The sequence below is a fragment of the Hemiscyllium ocellatum genome, chromosome 6 (assembly GCF_020745735.1).
Source record: "Hemiscyllium ocellatum isolate sHemOce1 chromosome 6, sHemOce1.pat.X.cur, whole genome shotgun sequence".
In the NCBI taxonomy this organism is placed as follows: Eukaryota; Metazoa; Chordata; class Chondrichthyes; order Orectolobiformes; family Hemiscylliidae; genus Hemiscyllium; species Hemiscyllium ocellatum.
Genome location: NC_083406.1, coordinates 79100770 through 79114682, shown reverse-complemented (window position 1 = coordinate 79114682; position 13913 = coordinate 79100770). Strand labels below are relative to the sequence as shown.

Here is a 13913-nt window from a genome sequence, read left to right as displayed (position 1 = left end):
CACTTTTAGGCCTGTTGTGGCCAACCAAAGTATTTTTCCAAAAGGCACAAATAGACCCGAACAGACCTACATGATAAGTGTAGCAACAAATTGCACAAAGAATAGTAAATGCAGAGAAAATGAAAAAAAATGTTAATGAAAAACCTGACGGAATCAGAAACGATAATGTGAATCCATTCTCAAACAGACGAGAGAACAACAAACTCAAGAGTTAAATGAATACTTTGTTTTTGGTTGAGACTCCAGCAGTCATTGTCATTTAGGAATCATGACCTAATCTGCAGCTGTTTCTTTTAGAACTCACGGATCAGATCTCTAGGATCAAAACTGATGGTTTGTCAGATTTAGGCCATCAAGTTTCTCAAACACTTTTACTCTGCTGTGATCTTTTCCAATTCTGTACTTGCCTATGTAATCAAATAAATTAAATCAACACTCAAATCGGGGTCGCAATGTTTAATGCATTACCAAAACATGTCAATAATAGGAAACTCACTATAATCCAGCCAACTAGGGGTAAAATAATCTCAGATGAAAACATCAGCGTTTTACAGATAACAAGCAGAAGCATGAAAGCTGTTCCATTTTGGTTATCATGGTGTGAACAGGAGAACTGGGAAGGAGGAGATTATTGGAGGGGTTAAAGTAGAAGAGAAGTTGAATACATGCACGAACAAACACTAGGGAGAAAATAATTTGAGTGAACAGTATTGAGAATAGAATATTGGGCATTACAAAAACTAGCCTTTCAAAAGCCCAACAGCTAAGAAAGAAACTTCAAACAAAAGACTGAAATTATCTTATGCTTTTATTCATACCCAGTCCTCGAGCAGCAATATCTGTTGCAAATAATACAGCAGCCTTTTTTCTGCAAAAGTCATTGTAGACCTCAACTCGTTTCATCTGCTGTTGCTTGCCGTAAAGAGCAAGAATTGGAATACCAGGACGTAGACGACAAAATACACGGAATAGATACTGGACCTAATATATAGAAAAAGAGTGGATGACTCAATAAATCGTCAAATCCCAAAGCACTACTATTAAAAAATGTTAATTGTGATTTACATTTTGTGAACTGAAAGCTGAAAAATACAAATTTTTAAAGATTTCAATGTAAGGATAGCAGGCGGGCTCCTATCAAACGGCATTTAAATAACTCAGGCCAACGGTTAAACAAATATATCCTTCACCCCCAAACAGGACTATATCCATGCTTGCAATGTGTGGCATTTCTTCAAACCAATCACTCAATGCAGTAAACTGCACAATCTTTAACAATTCTAACACATGAATGTTTGGTGCTCTATTTTAATTAAAAAGTCAAACTATGCAAACATGCAGCATCAAGCTTCACATTATCCAAACAAGAAACCAACTCTAATTCTTACCCCATTTAAATTCAGAACTACAAAAATCTCTTTAATCAGAAAAAGTCAAAAACATAAGTAAAAACAATCCTGAATAAATGTCCATGACAAAGGCAACTTCCTCTAGAAAACATTTTATAACAGATTAAATTTCTTTTAATTACACGGGATTTCAGAATTTTAAACCAGCATTTTGGAAATATATTCCTCAGTTGGTTTCAGTTTCTGTGAAAACTAAATCCTCTCGTCACAGATATTCAGTGATTTGTGAAGCAGTCAGCTAGCTTTTTCAATTGTTCATGCAGAGGCCTAGAAAACCTGCACCAAGACTACTTGCATTTTCCCTGTGGTCAACTTTTTTTCTGGCCAAGGCTGCCAGCCAGTTCAGCTCATATGCAAAACAACTCCATACAGGCTTTCAGTCTTCCCACGAACAGCAAATGGTAGATTGTAGATATGATAAAAACTGGCAGAGAATATTTGTTGCCAGTGTGTGCTCAGGGATCAGGGACTGCTCGCAAAGAGGTTACCATACTGAAGTATCTCTCAGTTACATTGCAGCACTGTGGATAATGGGGAAGTCAGAAAATGGGTACGCAGAAATAATTTGGTATTTTGATATCAGCACCCACCTCTTTACAACTTGAAAAAAAGACAATTATCTTCTTATTCAGGTGACTCTTCACAAAGGAGAACAACATGTTAATTTTCTGGTGCAACTCACAGACCACATAATTCTGTTCCAGTGTTCCAGGGGTGCTGCAAAGGAAAATACTTTTTAATGGCTTTGTACAGAAAATAAAGTATGAAGCAGGAACTCAACAGTTGATAGCTTTTATATAAAAAATAATCGACTGACAGAACAAAGAGGCATCCTTTATTCCTTTTTAGTCCACATGCCCTCTTTTGCCCAGTTTGAGATGTTTTTTCAATCAAGATACAATTCCAAGACACAATTTGCTCATTTCTGATCTTTTACTCCATTGTATCTACTGATACTGTAAATGGGTGCAAAGCATCACAACTGGTAGAATGGTTAGCAAGGTTCAATCAAATGGGTTTCAGGGGAAGCTAGCCAACTGGATCTAAAATTGGCTTGAAGGTAGGAGACAGAGGTTGCCTATGGAGTTTTTTTGAACCAGAGGCCTGTGACCAGCGGCGTGCCGCAAAGATCAGTGCTGGGTTCACTGCTTTTTGTCATTTATATAAATGATTTGGATGAGAATATAGGGAGGTATAGTTAGTAAATGTGCAGATGACACCAAAATTGGTGTGTTGGGGGCAGTCCAGATTATGTCCGAATATAACCTGATCTTGATCAATGGGCCGAGGAGTGCTAGATTGAGTTTAATTTAGATAAATGTAAGATGTTGCATTTTGGTAAAGCAAATCCGCAAGGGCTAATCCAGTTAATGGTATGGCCCTGGGAAGTGCTGCTGAACGAAGAGGCCAGGGGCGCAACTGTGTAGTTCCTTAAAAGTGGAGTCACAGGTAGACAGGGTGGTGAAGAAGGTGTTTGGTATGCTTGCCTTCTTATATCACAAGTGAATATAGGAATTGGGAGGTCATGTTACGGCTGTACAGGACATTGGTGAGGCCACTTTTGAAATACTGCATTCAATTCTGGTCACCCTTCTATACGAAGGTTGTTAAACTTGAGAAGGTGCAGAAAAGACTGATTAGGCTGGGCTATTTTCCCTGGAGCAGAGACTGAGGGCTGATTTCATAGAGATTTATAAAATCATGAGGGACATGAATAGGGTGAATAGCCAAGGTCTTCCTCCTAGGGTGAGGGAATACAAAACTAGAGGACATAGGTTTAAGACGAGAGGGGAAATTTTAAAAAGGACCTGAGGGGTAACTTCTTCATGCAGAGGGTGGTGCATGTCTGGAACGAGTTGCCAGAGAGTGTGGTGGTGAGTATTATTACAACATTTAAAAAGCATCTGGATGGGTATATGAATAAGAAGGGTTTAGACAGATACATGCCAAATGCTAACAAATGGGACTAGGTCAGACTGGGATGTCTGTTCAGTGTAAATGATTTGGACCAAAAGGTCTGTTTCCATTCAGTATGACTCTGTGACTAAATCTATAACTGTGTATTATCCAATTATTGAGTAAGCGAACAATCTGGCTTAAAACATTACACACATCTAAATAATCATCTGCTGAGCAAGATTATTCACTTAAAGGAAGTTAATAATTTTGCAAAAGGTGTACCATGACATGACATCTATGACATAGAAGTTTCATTGCAAAATCATTTATCTAAACAATCATCTGCTTTGCAGTCATTTGATGTATTTTGTTTTATTAAATAAAATCCCAAAATACATTTGTTATTTGAATCTAATTTAACTCTCCTTGTTTGCTTAATCTTTAGTCTGAGCTCACTTAGCAGAACAGTTTTGTCAAAAGATTGTAAGTTTATCTACGTCATGAACTGCAGCAGTTCAAGGCAACAGCTCACCACCGCCTCCTCCAGGGCACTTAAGAGATGAACAGTAGATGTTAGCCTTGTCAGCTAGCTCACAACCATCGCAAGAATAAAAAAAGTCTGTCCATCGTGTTAAGCATCAACCTTGCACAGCATGAGAACACATTTTTACTTACTTTTATGCGGTTTTACACTCAGCCATCCATTCAGATATACAAAAGAAAGGTATGTTTTGAAATTCATATTTTTTAAGCCAAGATTAATACTTAAGTTTCACATGTCATAAACCTGAATAAATATTTGCAGAACAAACTATTAAGACATAAGGTGGTCTGCAAATTCAAAAAGCAACCCATTAAAACATTGTTCCCTTTATATTAGGGGTCATCATAAAACTGAGACACAACTTCAGAATTTTGGTATGGAGTTCAAGGTAACAGAAACTGATCACTGAGGGAAGAGGTTAATCTCTGCCATTTGTTTATCACTTAAAATCAATAACTGGAAAAATCATGAGGCTGTCATTAGACCAACTGTTTAATAGATCAGAGCCTCATGTGACACAGCCCCATGAATGAGACAATTAAATGTGGCATGGCCAAACTTAAAGCATTTGGGAGAAAAGGTGGCAATCTCAACACAATCATGAACTTACTGCTTTAGGAAATATGCAACAAGCATACAAAAGGTAAATAAACCCAATTAAGGTTCACATTCTTCACATTGCAAAGCAATCCTTTGAGATACCATTAGCTTTTACAGAAAATGATCTCTTCAGCATCTACTCTTCAATAATCCCCAAAATAATTCACAAACAATTGCCAAAGCCAGAAAGGCTAAAACACTTTTTTGTTAGTAGTGAATATGGCATTCAAATGGTACTAACTCTATCTACAATGAAATGGCCAGCTGATATGGTACAACAACCAGACATATTCAGAGATCCGAGTGTCACATTCAAGGCATGTTTTTACGATTCAGCAGTTGGTGAGCGAGTGTACAATAAACAGGCTGTTTTGAATAGGAATTAATTAATTACAGAATAATTAATGTACCTGTAACAAGTTTTAACCTCTAGAAAGGTAACAACAAATTCAATCTAATTGAAATTGATGGTTTTCTGCAATCTACATTTCGTTCAATTCAACACTGACTTTCACCATTTCAGAAATGTATTTGACCTACTCTGTTGCCCCAGCACAAGTGGACTCAATACTACTCAACAGCAAATAAAATAAACCAATACGCAGTGACAGACAGCACCAAATCTGCACAAAGAGACAGCAAGAAAGATACGAAGGGAAAGGGAAAGAACAAAATCAAAATGAGACAGAAGGGGAAAAGACAAAGAGCAGAAATGAAAGCCCAAGAAACAGGATAGGGGATGATACATAAGTGTACTGGATTTTTTTTTCTGGAAAATGACCTTAAATTCCATTAAAATTGGAATTACATTGTTTGCGTTTTTTAAGTACAAACAATACAGCATTAAAACATATGCCTGAAGCAGGAGGCAAGTTGTGAATATTTACAGGACACTCCACATTAACATGCACTAGACAAAAATTCTTAAGGGAAAAAAAGTCTGGAGGATCTGTTACAAGTTTGCAGCGTTATTATTAAGCAAAATATTAAGAACCTACCTGAATTTAGCATTTTCATGAACCCATACATATTCTGGGTCTTTCAGACTCAGTCGTGCCAAGTCCTTAACAGATTTAGTTTGAGTTGCCGAAAAAAGCAAAGTCTGACGTTTCTTTGGGAGGTTTTCTACAATGGCATTCATCGTTTCGGAAAACCCCATGTCCAAAATTCTATCAGCTTCATCCAAGACTGCAACAAAAAAAAACAAAAACCATGTTCCAATGAAGACAAATGATTAAGTACACTACTCCAATCAGTGCACTTTCACCACTGAACCTTTACACATTACTACATCAATCATTACAAATTCTATTGTACTCTTGCAACTGACAGATACAAGCAAACATATTCAAATACAGACAAGGTTTTTGCAATTTATACAATGGAACCTGTATACAATTGACCCCACTTATGAAGTTCAACTTTCCCTTTAACAGTTGCAGTGGCATTGACTCTGAAAATTAAAAAAACAAAATGTCTTTCTTTCAAAGAGTAATAGGGCCATAGTAAATGGATTCATCAACGCTTTATGTATACACACAGCAATAACATCAAAAGGTTAGATTGGCCACATACATTATAAATGTTAGCAAATACACATTCTCCCTCACCAGCTATTCCAATCGCTAGGCTGTGGTTCTGAGTGTGTCACTTCTAGCCTCCCTACTGAAGCTATTCCAAAACCTTACTCAGGCTACAGGTTTTCGGTACAAACATCCCACAGCAATGTGCGTGTTATGCAGATGCCTAATTTACTTTAATACGGTGTTGGGTCACTCGATGCTCTCAGATAAAATCTCCAACACGTCACACTGTGAAATCAAAAAGCTCAATTTCTACACTTCACACAAGAACCAGCTTTCAATACTGTACAGAAATGTCAAATGGTATTAACTTTGTGCACACTCCATGTCACAATTCATACAGAAGGTCTTCATTTGAGTAACTTCACTGGTCGGGCAAGATAATTCAGGCTAAAACAACTTTTCTTCAGCACCTTCAAAGTCTTCAGCAGGTATTAGGCATTTCAGGTACAGAAACTCAAACATCTTTAAACCTTTTTCTTCACACCAATTATGAAATCTGTTGTTTAACTGATTTTCCTTCACACTACAAGAATACTCCTGTGAAAACCTTTCATTGAGTCTTCCTTTTTTCAGTAGAGGTCCTTGCTTACTTTTTTTCTCAAAGACATTATTCACAGAATGTGGTGGTATTGGCTAGGCCAGCATTCACTGCTTATACCTAATTGCCCGGCAGCGATTAAAAAAGTCAACTACATTGCTGTGGGTCTGGAGTTACATATAGGCCAGGCTGGATAAAGATATTAATAAACCAGAAGAGTTTTTCAACAATTGACAACACTTTTCTGGTCATCATTAGACTCTTAATTACGGATGTTATTGAATTCAAATTCCATGTGCCATGGGGGAATTCCAACCTAGCTCCCCAGATTATTATCTACGTCAATGGATTAATAGTCTAGTGGCAATACCCATCACGCCCTCTGTAGAGAACCGCACCATCCTCTGCGGTTTGTAGTTTCTGGCCTACTCTTGAACAAGTCAGAGAACTTCATTCCAAATCATGTCAACCTCCATGTTTCTGAGCATCATTATCTACAGCCTAATAATGTTGAGATGCCATTCAATGGCTTCAATTACCACATGAAGAATTCTTAATATCAAGCGCATTGTGGGAAACAGAGTGAAAGCTAAGGATTTTGCCACAAATGCAGGGTGTCGAAGAAAATAAATCACCCAGTCAATTTTACACATTTTTTAGAAGTCAAATAAAAGGCAATTTAAAATGCACAAAGGCAAAACCCAGAAAGCAACAGGCCAAAAAAAAATTGACTTAAAGCAGAAGAAAACTTGTATATTATTAGCTGATTACTATTTACTAACACCATTGGAATTTGGTGGTAAAAGTTGTTAGCTGGCCTTAAATGGTTTGATTCAGTTACCCATAGTGGTCATTTGATAATTGGATAATATTTGCTAAATAATTCCAAGTATGTCAAGAATTACACTGACAACAATTTAAATTTGTCACTTGGGTTTACAGAATGGCACATTTATTAGAAGTGACATATATGAATATACAAGCTCTGTTCTTCACAGGAAGAAAGAACATGCACACACACTTGTCTGCTTCAATGAAAACCATTGTTGTCTATTAATGGTTTATTCTTCAGGGCAATACCTCAACCAGAATCAAACTGCTTTGTTTAAATCTAAATAAAGCTTAACAGTTAACTGTCAATCATCAAACTAGTATATTCTTTACTGCAATGCTCTGTCAATTCAGAGTCCACTTGTCAACCAATCAACATAGTCTTCCTAAACAGCAAAAAAAAAATTGTTGTTCCCGGGTGTCCCAGAGGTGTTCTCTGAAGCGTTCCGCAAGTAAGCGGCCCGTCTCCCCAATATAGAGGAGGCCACATCGGGTGCAGAGCGGATACAATAGACGGTGTGTGTGGAGGTACAGGTGAACTTGTGGCGGATATGGAAGGATCCCTTGGGGCCTTGGAGGGAAGTGAGGGAGGAGGTGTGGGTGCAAGTTTTACATTTCCTGCGGTTGCAGGGGAAGGTGCCGGGAGTGGAGACGCCCGGACCAACCAACCCAACCACCCCGTGGCTCAACACTTTAACTCTCCCTCCCACTCCACCGAAGACATGCAGGTCCTTGGACTCCTCCACCGGCAGAACATAACACGATGGCCGGAGGAGGAGCATCTCATCTTCTGCCTGGGAACCCTCCAACCACAAGGAATGAACTCAGATTTCTCCAGTTTCCTCATTTCCCCTCCCCCCACCTTGTCTCAGTCGGTTCCCTCAACTCAGCACCGCCCTCCTAACCTGCAATCTTCTTCCTGACCTCTCCGCCCCCACCCCACTCCGGCCTATCACCCTCACCTTGACCTCCTTCCACCTATCACATCTCCATCGCCCCTCCCCCAAGTCCCTCCTCCCTACCTTTTATCTTAGCCTGCTTGGCACACTCTCCTCATTCCTGATGAAGGGCTTATGCCCGAAACGTCGAATTTCCTATTCCTTGGATGCTGCCTAACCTGCTGTACTTTAACTAGCAACACATTTTCAGCTTTTTCCTGTATTCTCTGTCTATGCCATGATATTTAGATCGATTCTAATCCAAGACGTGAGATAATGGAGTTTTACATGAATTCATGCAGTTTTTGAACAAAGAACAATGTAACCCTGCAAGTACAAATTCACCCCACAAAATATGTGTGTGCATGTGGGTCTGTCTGTCTGGGTCGGGGGTTGTGAGTGTGAGAAAGCGTATGTGTGCGTGTAGTGAGTGCAGAGTGTCTTAAGTCTGTGAGGGGGTGCATGTGAGTGTGTGTGGGTGTCTGTGTATATGTGTGTCCGTGTGTATGTGTGTCTAGAAGTGCCTGTGTGAGAGAGAGTGTGTGTGTGTGTGGTGTGTAAGAGTATCTGTGTGTGTGTATAATGCAATGGTGGTCACCTGTAATGTGACATGAACCCAAGGTCCCAGTTGAGGCCCTCCCTATGGGTACCGAACTTCGCTATCAGCCTCTGCTCAGCCACTTTTCACTGCTGCCTGTCCCAAAGTCCGCCTTGGAGGTCGGTTACCTGAAGGTCCGAGGTCAGACCTTCAGGTGACCATCAACTGTCACATTACAGGTGACCACCTTTGCACTATGCACCTCACACTCACACCTATACACATGGACACACATATACACAGACACGCGCACACCCTTAGACACCCACACTCACACATGCACCCCCCCCCCCACCCCCCCCACAGACTTAAGACACTCTGCACTCACTCCACACAAATACACACGCTTTCTCACACTCACAACCCCCAACCTAGACAGACAGACACACACACACAGACAAAGACCCACACGCACACATATTTTGTGGAGTGAATTTGTACTTGCAGGGTTACATTGTACTTTGCTCAAAAACTGTACGAATTCATGTAAAACTCCATTATCTCACTTTTTAGGTTAGAATCAATCTAAACATCATGGCACAGACAGAGAACACAGGGGACTAACACCTTCAACATATTGTCTAGCTATCACCATTGTTAACAGCTAACCTGAGAATGCAACTTCTTAAAAAAGGTTTTGTGATTTACACATGAAAGAAGTGAAACTATCACTGGATTCTAACAGATGAAAGGCTTAACAGAATCAATTTTTCAATATATAATTTCAGTTACATCACACTGTAAATTTTTGCTATAAATTCTGTGTGTTAGGATTGAGCCCTCCACTACCACCTGATGAAGGAGCAACGCTCCGAAAGCTAGTGTGCTTCCAATTAAACCTGTTGGACTATAACCTGGTATTGTGTGATTTTTAACTTCGTACACCCCAGTCCAACACCAGCATCTCCAAATCGCACATACCAAGCATTTGTAGATCAGAAGCATGAAAGTACGTAGTTTCATCCATGTGCTGCAGAAGACGACCAGGAGTGCAGATGACAATATTGGTACGGTGGATCCTCTCTGCCTCTGTTTTCAGATCCTATTGTAAATAAAAGAGTATGCATTCAACATCACAAATTTTAAAATAAAAATTGCATTAGGCAACAGAAACAGATGAGAAAATAGAAGACTACAATATGCCCTAATCGTTAACAAAGGCCCTTTCAAAATCGGCAGTAGGATTCTGCATATTCACTAGATCCAATATCACACACATAGTCTAAGCTAACATTAAAAAGATGTTTTTGAAAATTCAAACCAGACGGGAAAAATGTATCGCATATATACTTACCAATGTGAAAGATTGGTAACAAAGGAAAAACGTGGAACAACAGAAGTAATGAGGGCTAAACACTGATGCTGAAGTACAAAGATGTGACAAATAACAGTTCTGAAACATGTCAGGTACTCCCATAAACACAAAGTGAAAAAGAATGAGGGCAAAGGAAGATGCCAGAGATGGTACAATAGTTCGTGGTTCAAATCCATTGGAACTTTTCAGAATCAGGGAAACTTTGGAAAATTGCAACTGATGCATCCAATATTGTTACAGCCACCTTTTTAAACACCCCAAGATTCAGGTCATTGAACCAGAGGATCTGTCAGCCATTAGCTTCCTAATATTTTCAGCAGACATTAGGAAGCCCATGAATGAAACCTATGAGTGAGTTAGTTTTGTTTTAATATTTTTTATTTGACGTTCTATGAATTATTTCTTCCATTGAAACTTAACACAAGGCCTAGACTGTAGTATGTTTACATTATGTGATGTGATCTACATCACTACTAGCATCACTATAAACCTTCGTATTTGTCTATTAACCCATTAGTCTATATCTCCTGAACTAGCCTAGTCACTGTCTTTACACAATGCTTGCATCACAATACACCTTCCCCCAAAATCTCTGCCTCAGAGATAAACATTATGGCTATTTCACAAACCTCTTCAATCTTCTTCACAGGCCCTTTGAAAGTGATCATAAGCTATTGTAGCCAGCTGCGCTTCTTTCACAATCAAATCAATCAGAGTGTACCTTTGCTAATTATAACAATGACATAGCAGACTGGCTTCAGTTTTCATTCTTTCTGGATTTGGATTCTAACGGATAATACATCTGCTGCTACGACTGTTGCTAGGGCTGGCTTGTAATGAGCTGGAATAACTGACGAGATAAGTGTTTCTTTTACTTCTTCAAAGGACTTTCATTGATGTCGTTCAACACCATGCTTGATCCTATCTGAGCAATTGTTACAAGATTTAATCAATATTTGACCACATTGTTGACTATGCATTTGGAAGCATGCAGTTCCATGATGTCTCTAGGTGATGGATTGGTCTTTTGCAAATCTGCTACAATGTCTGTTACATGAACAACATGTCCTAATATGCAATTTTGAGAAGATTTGAGGTTCAGCTTCAACCTGAGCTACAAAATCTTCTCAAAAATTGCAAACACCTATGGACAAAACACGCTAAAATTAGCCTGAAGATGGGAAACCAATGCCATCTCACTGAGTGCCACCCGCAAACAATGGTACTTCCTGTATGAATGCCTCAGGAAACAGGTCCGACCAAAATGTCTCAAGTACAAACCACTGCTCTACACCCCACAAGCCAAAAGAATAGCAGAACAGAACAGAACAGCCACAGAAAGTTGCAAGAAACAATTAACAATGCCCACAACTAACTCCACAAATACAATCAGGAAATTCCACTCCAAAAACAAACTTCATACACCAACTCGACAGACCATGAATGTACATACATACTAGAACTCGCCTCAGCATCAAACAACAAACAAAATAAAATGAAAAAACTATCCTGACAGGAAAAACTGGATAAGCTCACACTAAAGAACAACACAGATAACTCAGAGGCTTGGATTAAAAAACCTATCAGACTAACCACTAACAGACATGGAAAAGGCCATTGTAGTAAGAGGGATGAACTATAACTAGAGAAAGAGGTGGACTAAAAAAGGACTTACTAGCAGCATTAGAATCAACTCTGAAAGACAACAGATTCACAGAAGAAACCCAGCAGACCATCGGACAGACAGGTGCACCAACACGAATAACTACCTGAAGTACGCAAACCAGCGGTCCCCTCCAGATTCATAACCTCACTACCTGGAACACTGGACATACAGACTAGTAAAGGAACTCCATTGAAGACTGAAATAACTTGAAGATTCATGCCACTCCATCCACTCTACCATGAATTCCTGAACACCAAAATAGAAGAGGACGAAATAATGGTCTCCTTTGACGTAACAGCCCTATTCATATCAATTGACATCAGCCTGGCCAAAAACAACACTGACCGCACTACTAGACAAACCAAGAACACAAACACCGGACAGCACCAACTTCAACAGCAAGGACAACATCCTCAAGCTGGTAGACCTGTGCCTCACTACTAGCTTCACGTACCAGAAGACGTACAAACAAATGAACAGAACACCCATGGGATCACCAATATTTGGCTTCTTAGCAGAAGCAGTAATGCAGAGACTTGAACGAACAACCTTCCCCACAATCTAACCCAAACTTTGGGTCTGCTATGTGCGGGACACCTTTGTCACTGCAAAGTGGAACATATTAGAGGAAACCTATAACATCAACAACATTATTACTGGAATAAAATTCCCAAAAGAGAACAACAGATTCTCTTTCCTAGCTGTCACAGTGGAATCAACAGTTAATGCAGAACTGCAGATCAGTGTCTACAGGAAACCAACACACACACATACAAATGGAGCTGCAGAAGGGCTTATGCCCGAAACGTCGAGTTTCCTGTTCCTTGGATACTGCCTGACCTGCTGTGCTTTAACCAGCAATACATTTTCAACCATTATTTAAAAAGGACCACAACACACAGCAGCACCCAGGAACTACAAGCAAGAGAAGAAACATACCTACACTTCAAGAAGAATGGATACCCAACAAACACAGTCCACCAATTCCTAAACAACAAATCCAAACAAATAGACACAACTTGCCCAGAAACTCTAGCCACACTACCATACATCAAAAGACATCTGAAATGACTACTAGGGTACTTCAATCCTTTGACATCATGATAGCCCATAAACCTACCAATGCACTGAAACAGCTACTGATGAACCTAAAAGGACCCTATACCAACAACCAGCAAAACGAACATCAATTACAAAATAACCTTTAAGGACTGTAACTAACACTACATCAGACAGACAGGCAGAACACTAGCCACCAGAATACACGAACACCAACTAGCCACCAAAAGATGACCCACTAACACTAATATTTTTACACATAGACGAAGACAGACACCACTTCGACTGGGCAACACATCCATCATAGGACAGACTAAACAGAGACACACACAGGAATTCCTAGAGGCCTAGCATTCAAACTGGAACTCAAAAATCAATAAACATATTCATTTTGGACCCAGTTTGCCAACTTCTGAGAAAAAGCAACAGAAATGATGTCACCAATCTTAAGAGACCAAGAAACATAAATAGAAAGCAGGACATAACACTAGCACTTCACTGGAAGCTCTAGCATGGTGACAAAACTTCTGAAAACAAACCTTCCAGTTCAGTAAGCAAACTCACAACCATGTCCCAATATGGCTGAGAATTCACATTTTTCATTCAAATTAATGGGGGTAAAAAGTTTCCAGTACATTTCTTAGCTTTTTGTCATGTTGTTCAGTTATACTTGAGACATACATCAGAATAGCAGAAAGCCCTATTGAATCCCTCCAAGATGTCTATCATTGTCCTTTATAAGCTCAGGTGTAGAAGTAAAGCTGGAAGGCAAACTATTAAACTGACATCTTCCAAACAGTGAGATGGATATCATAAGCAGGGAGGTTTCTGGGTGCCATGGAAGCTGTCAGAAACCATTGTTAGCTTCAGGTTTGCTGAAAATGACATCCTTCGCTAGCTTTGTATCCAATTAATTCCATCTCTCTCTAC

At 39.5% G+C, this 13913-nt stretch overlaps 1 protein-coding gene across 1 annotated transcript in view; it reads right to left on the bottom strand.

The window, feature by feature from the left end:
- Positions 1-13913, bottom strand: part of ddx10 (DEAD (Asp-Glu-Ala-Asp) box polypeptide 10) — a 208004-nt gene that overhangs the window by 175466 nt on the left and 18625 nt on the right. The window contains exons 5-8 of the mRNA XM_060826060.1: positions 9865-9985; positions 5451-5640; positions 2000-2126; positions 819-981 (exon numbers count right to left, since the gene is read on the bottom strand). Coding sequence (XP_060682043.1) covers positions 819-981; positions 2000-2126; positions 5451-5640; positions 9865-9985 — 601 coding nt within the window. The remainder of the gene's footprint in view (positions 1-818; positions 982-1999; positions 2127-5450; positions 5641-9864; positions 9986-13913) is intronic.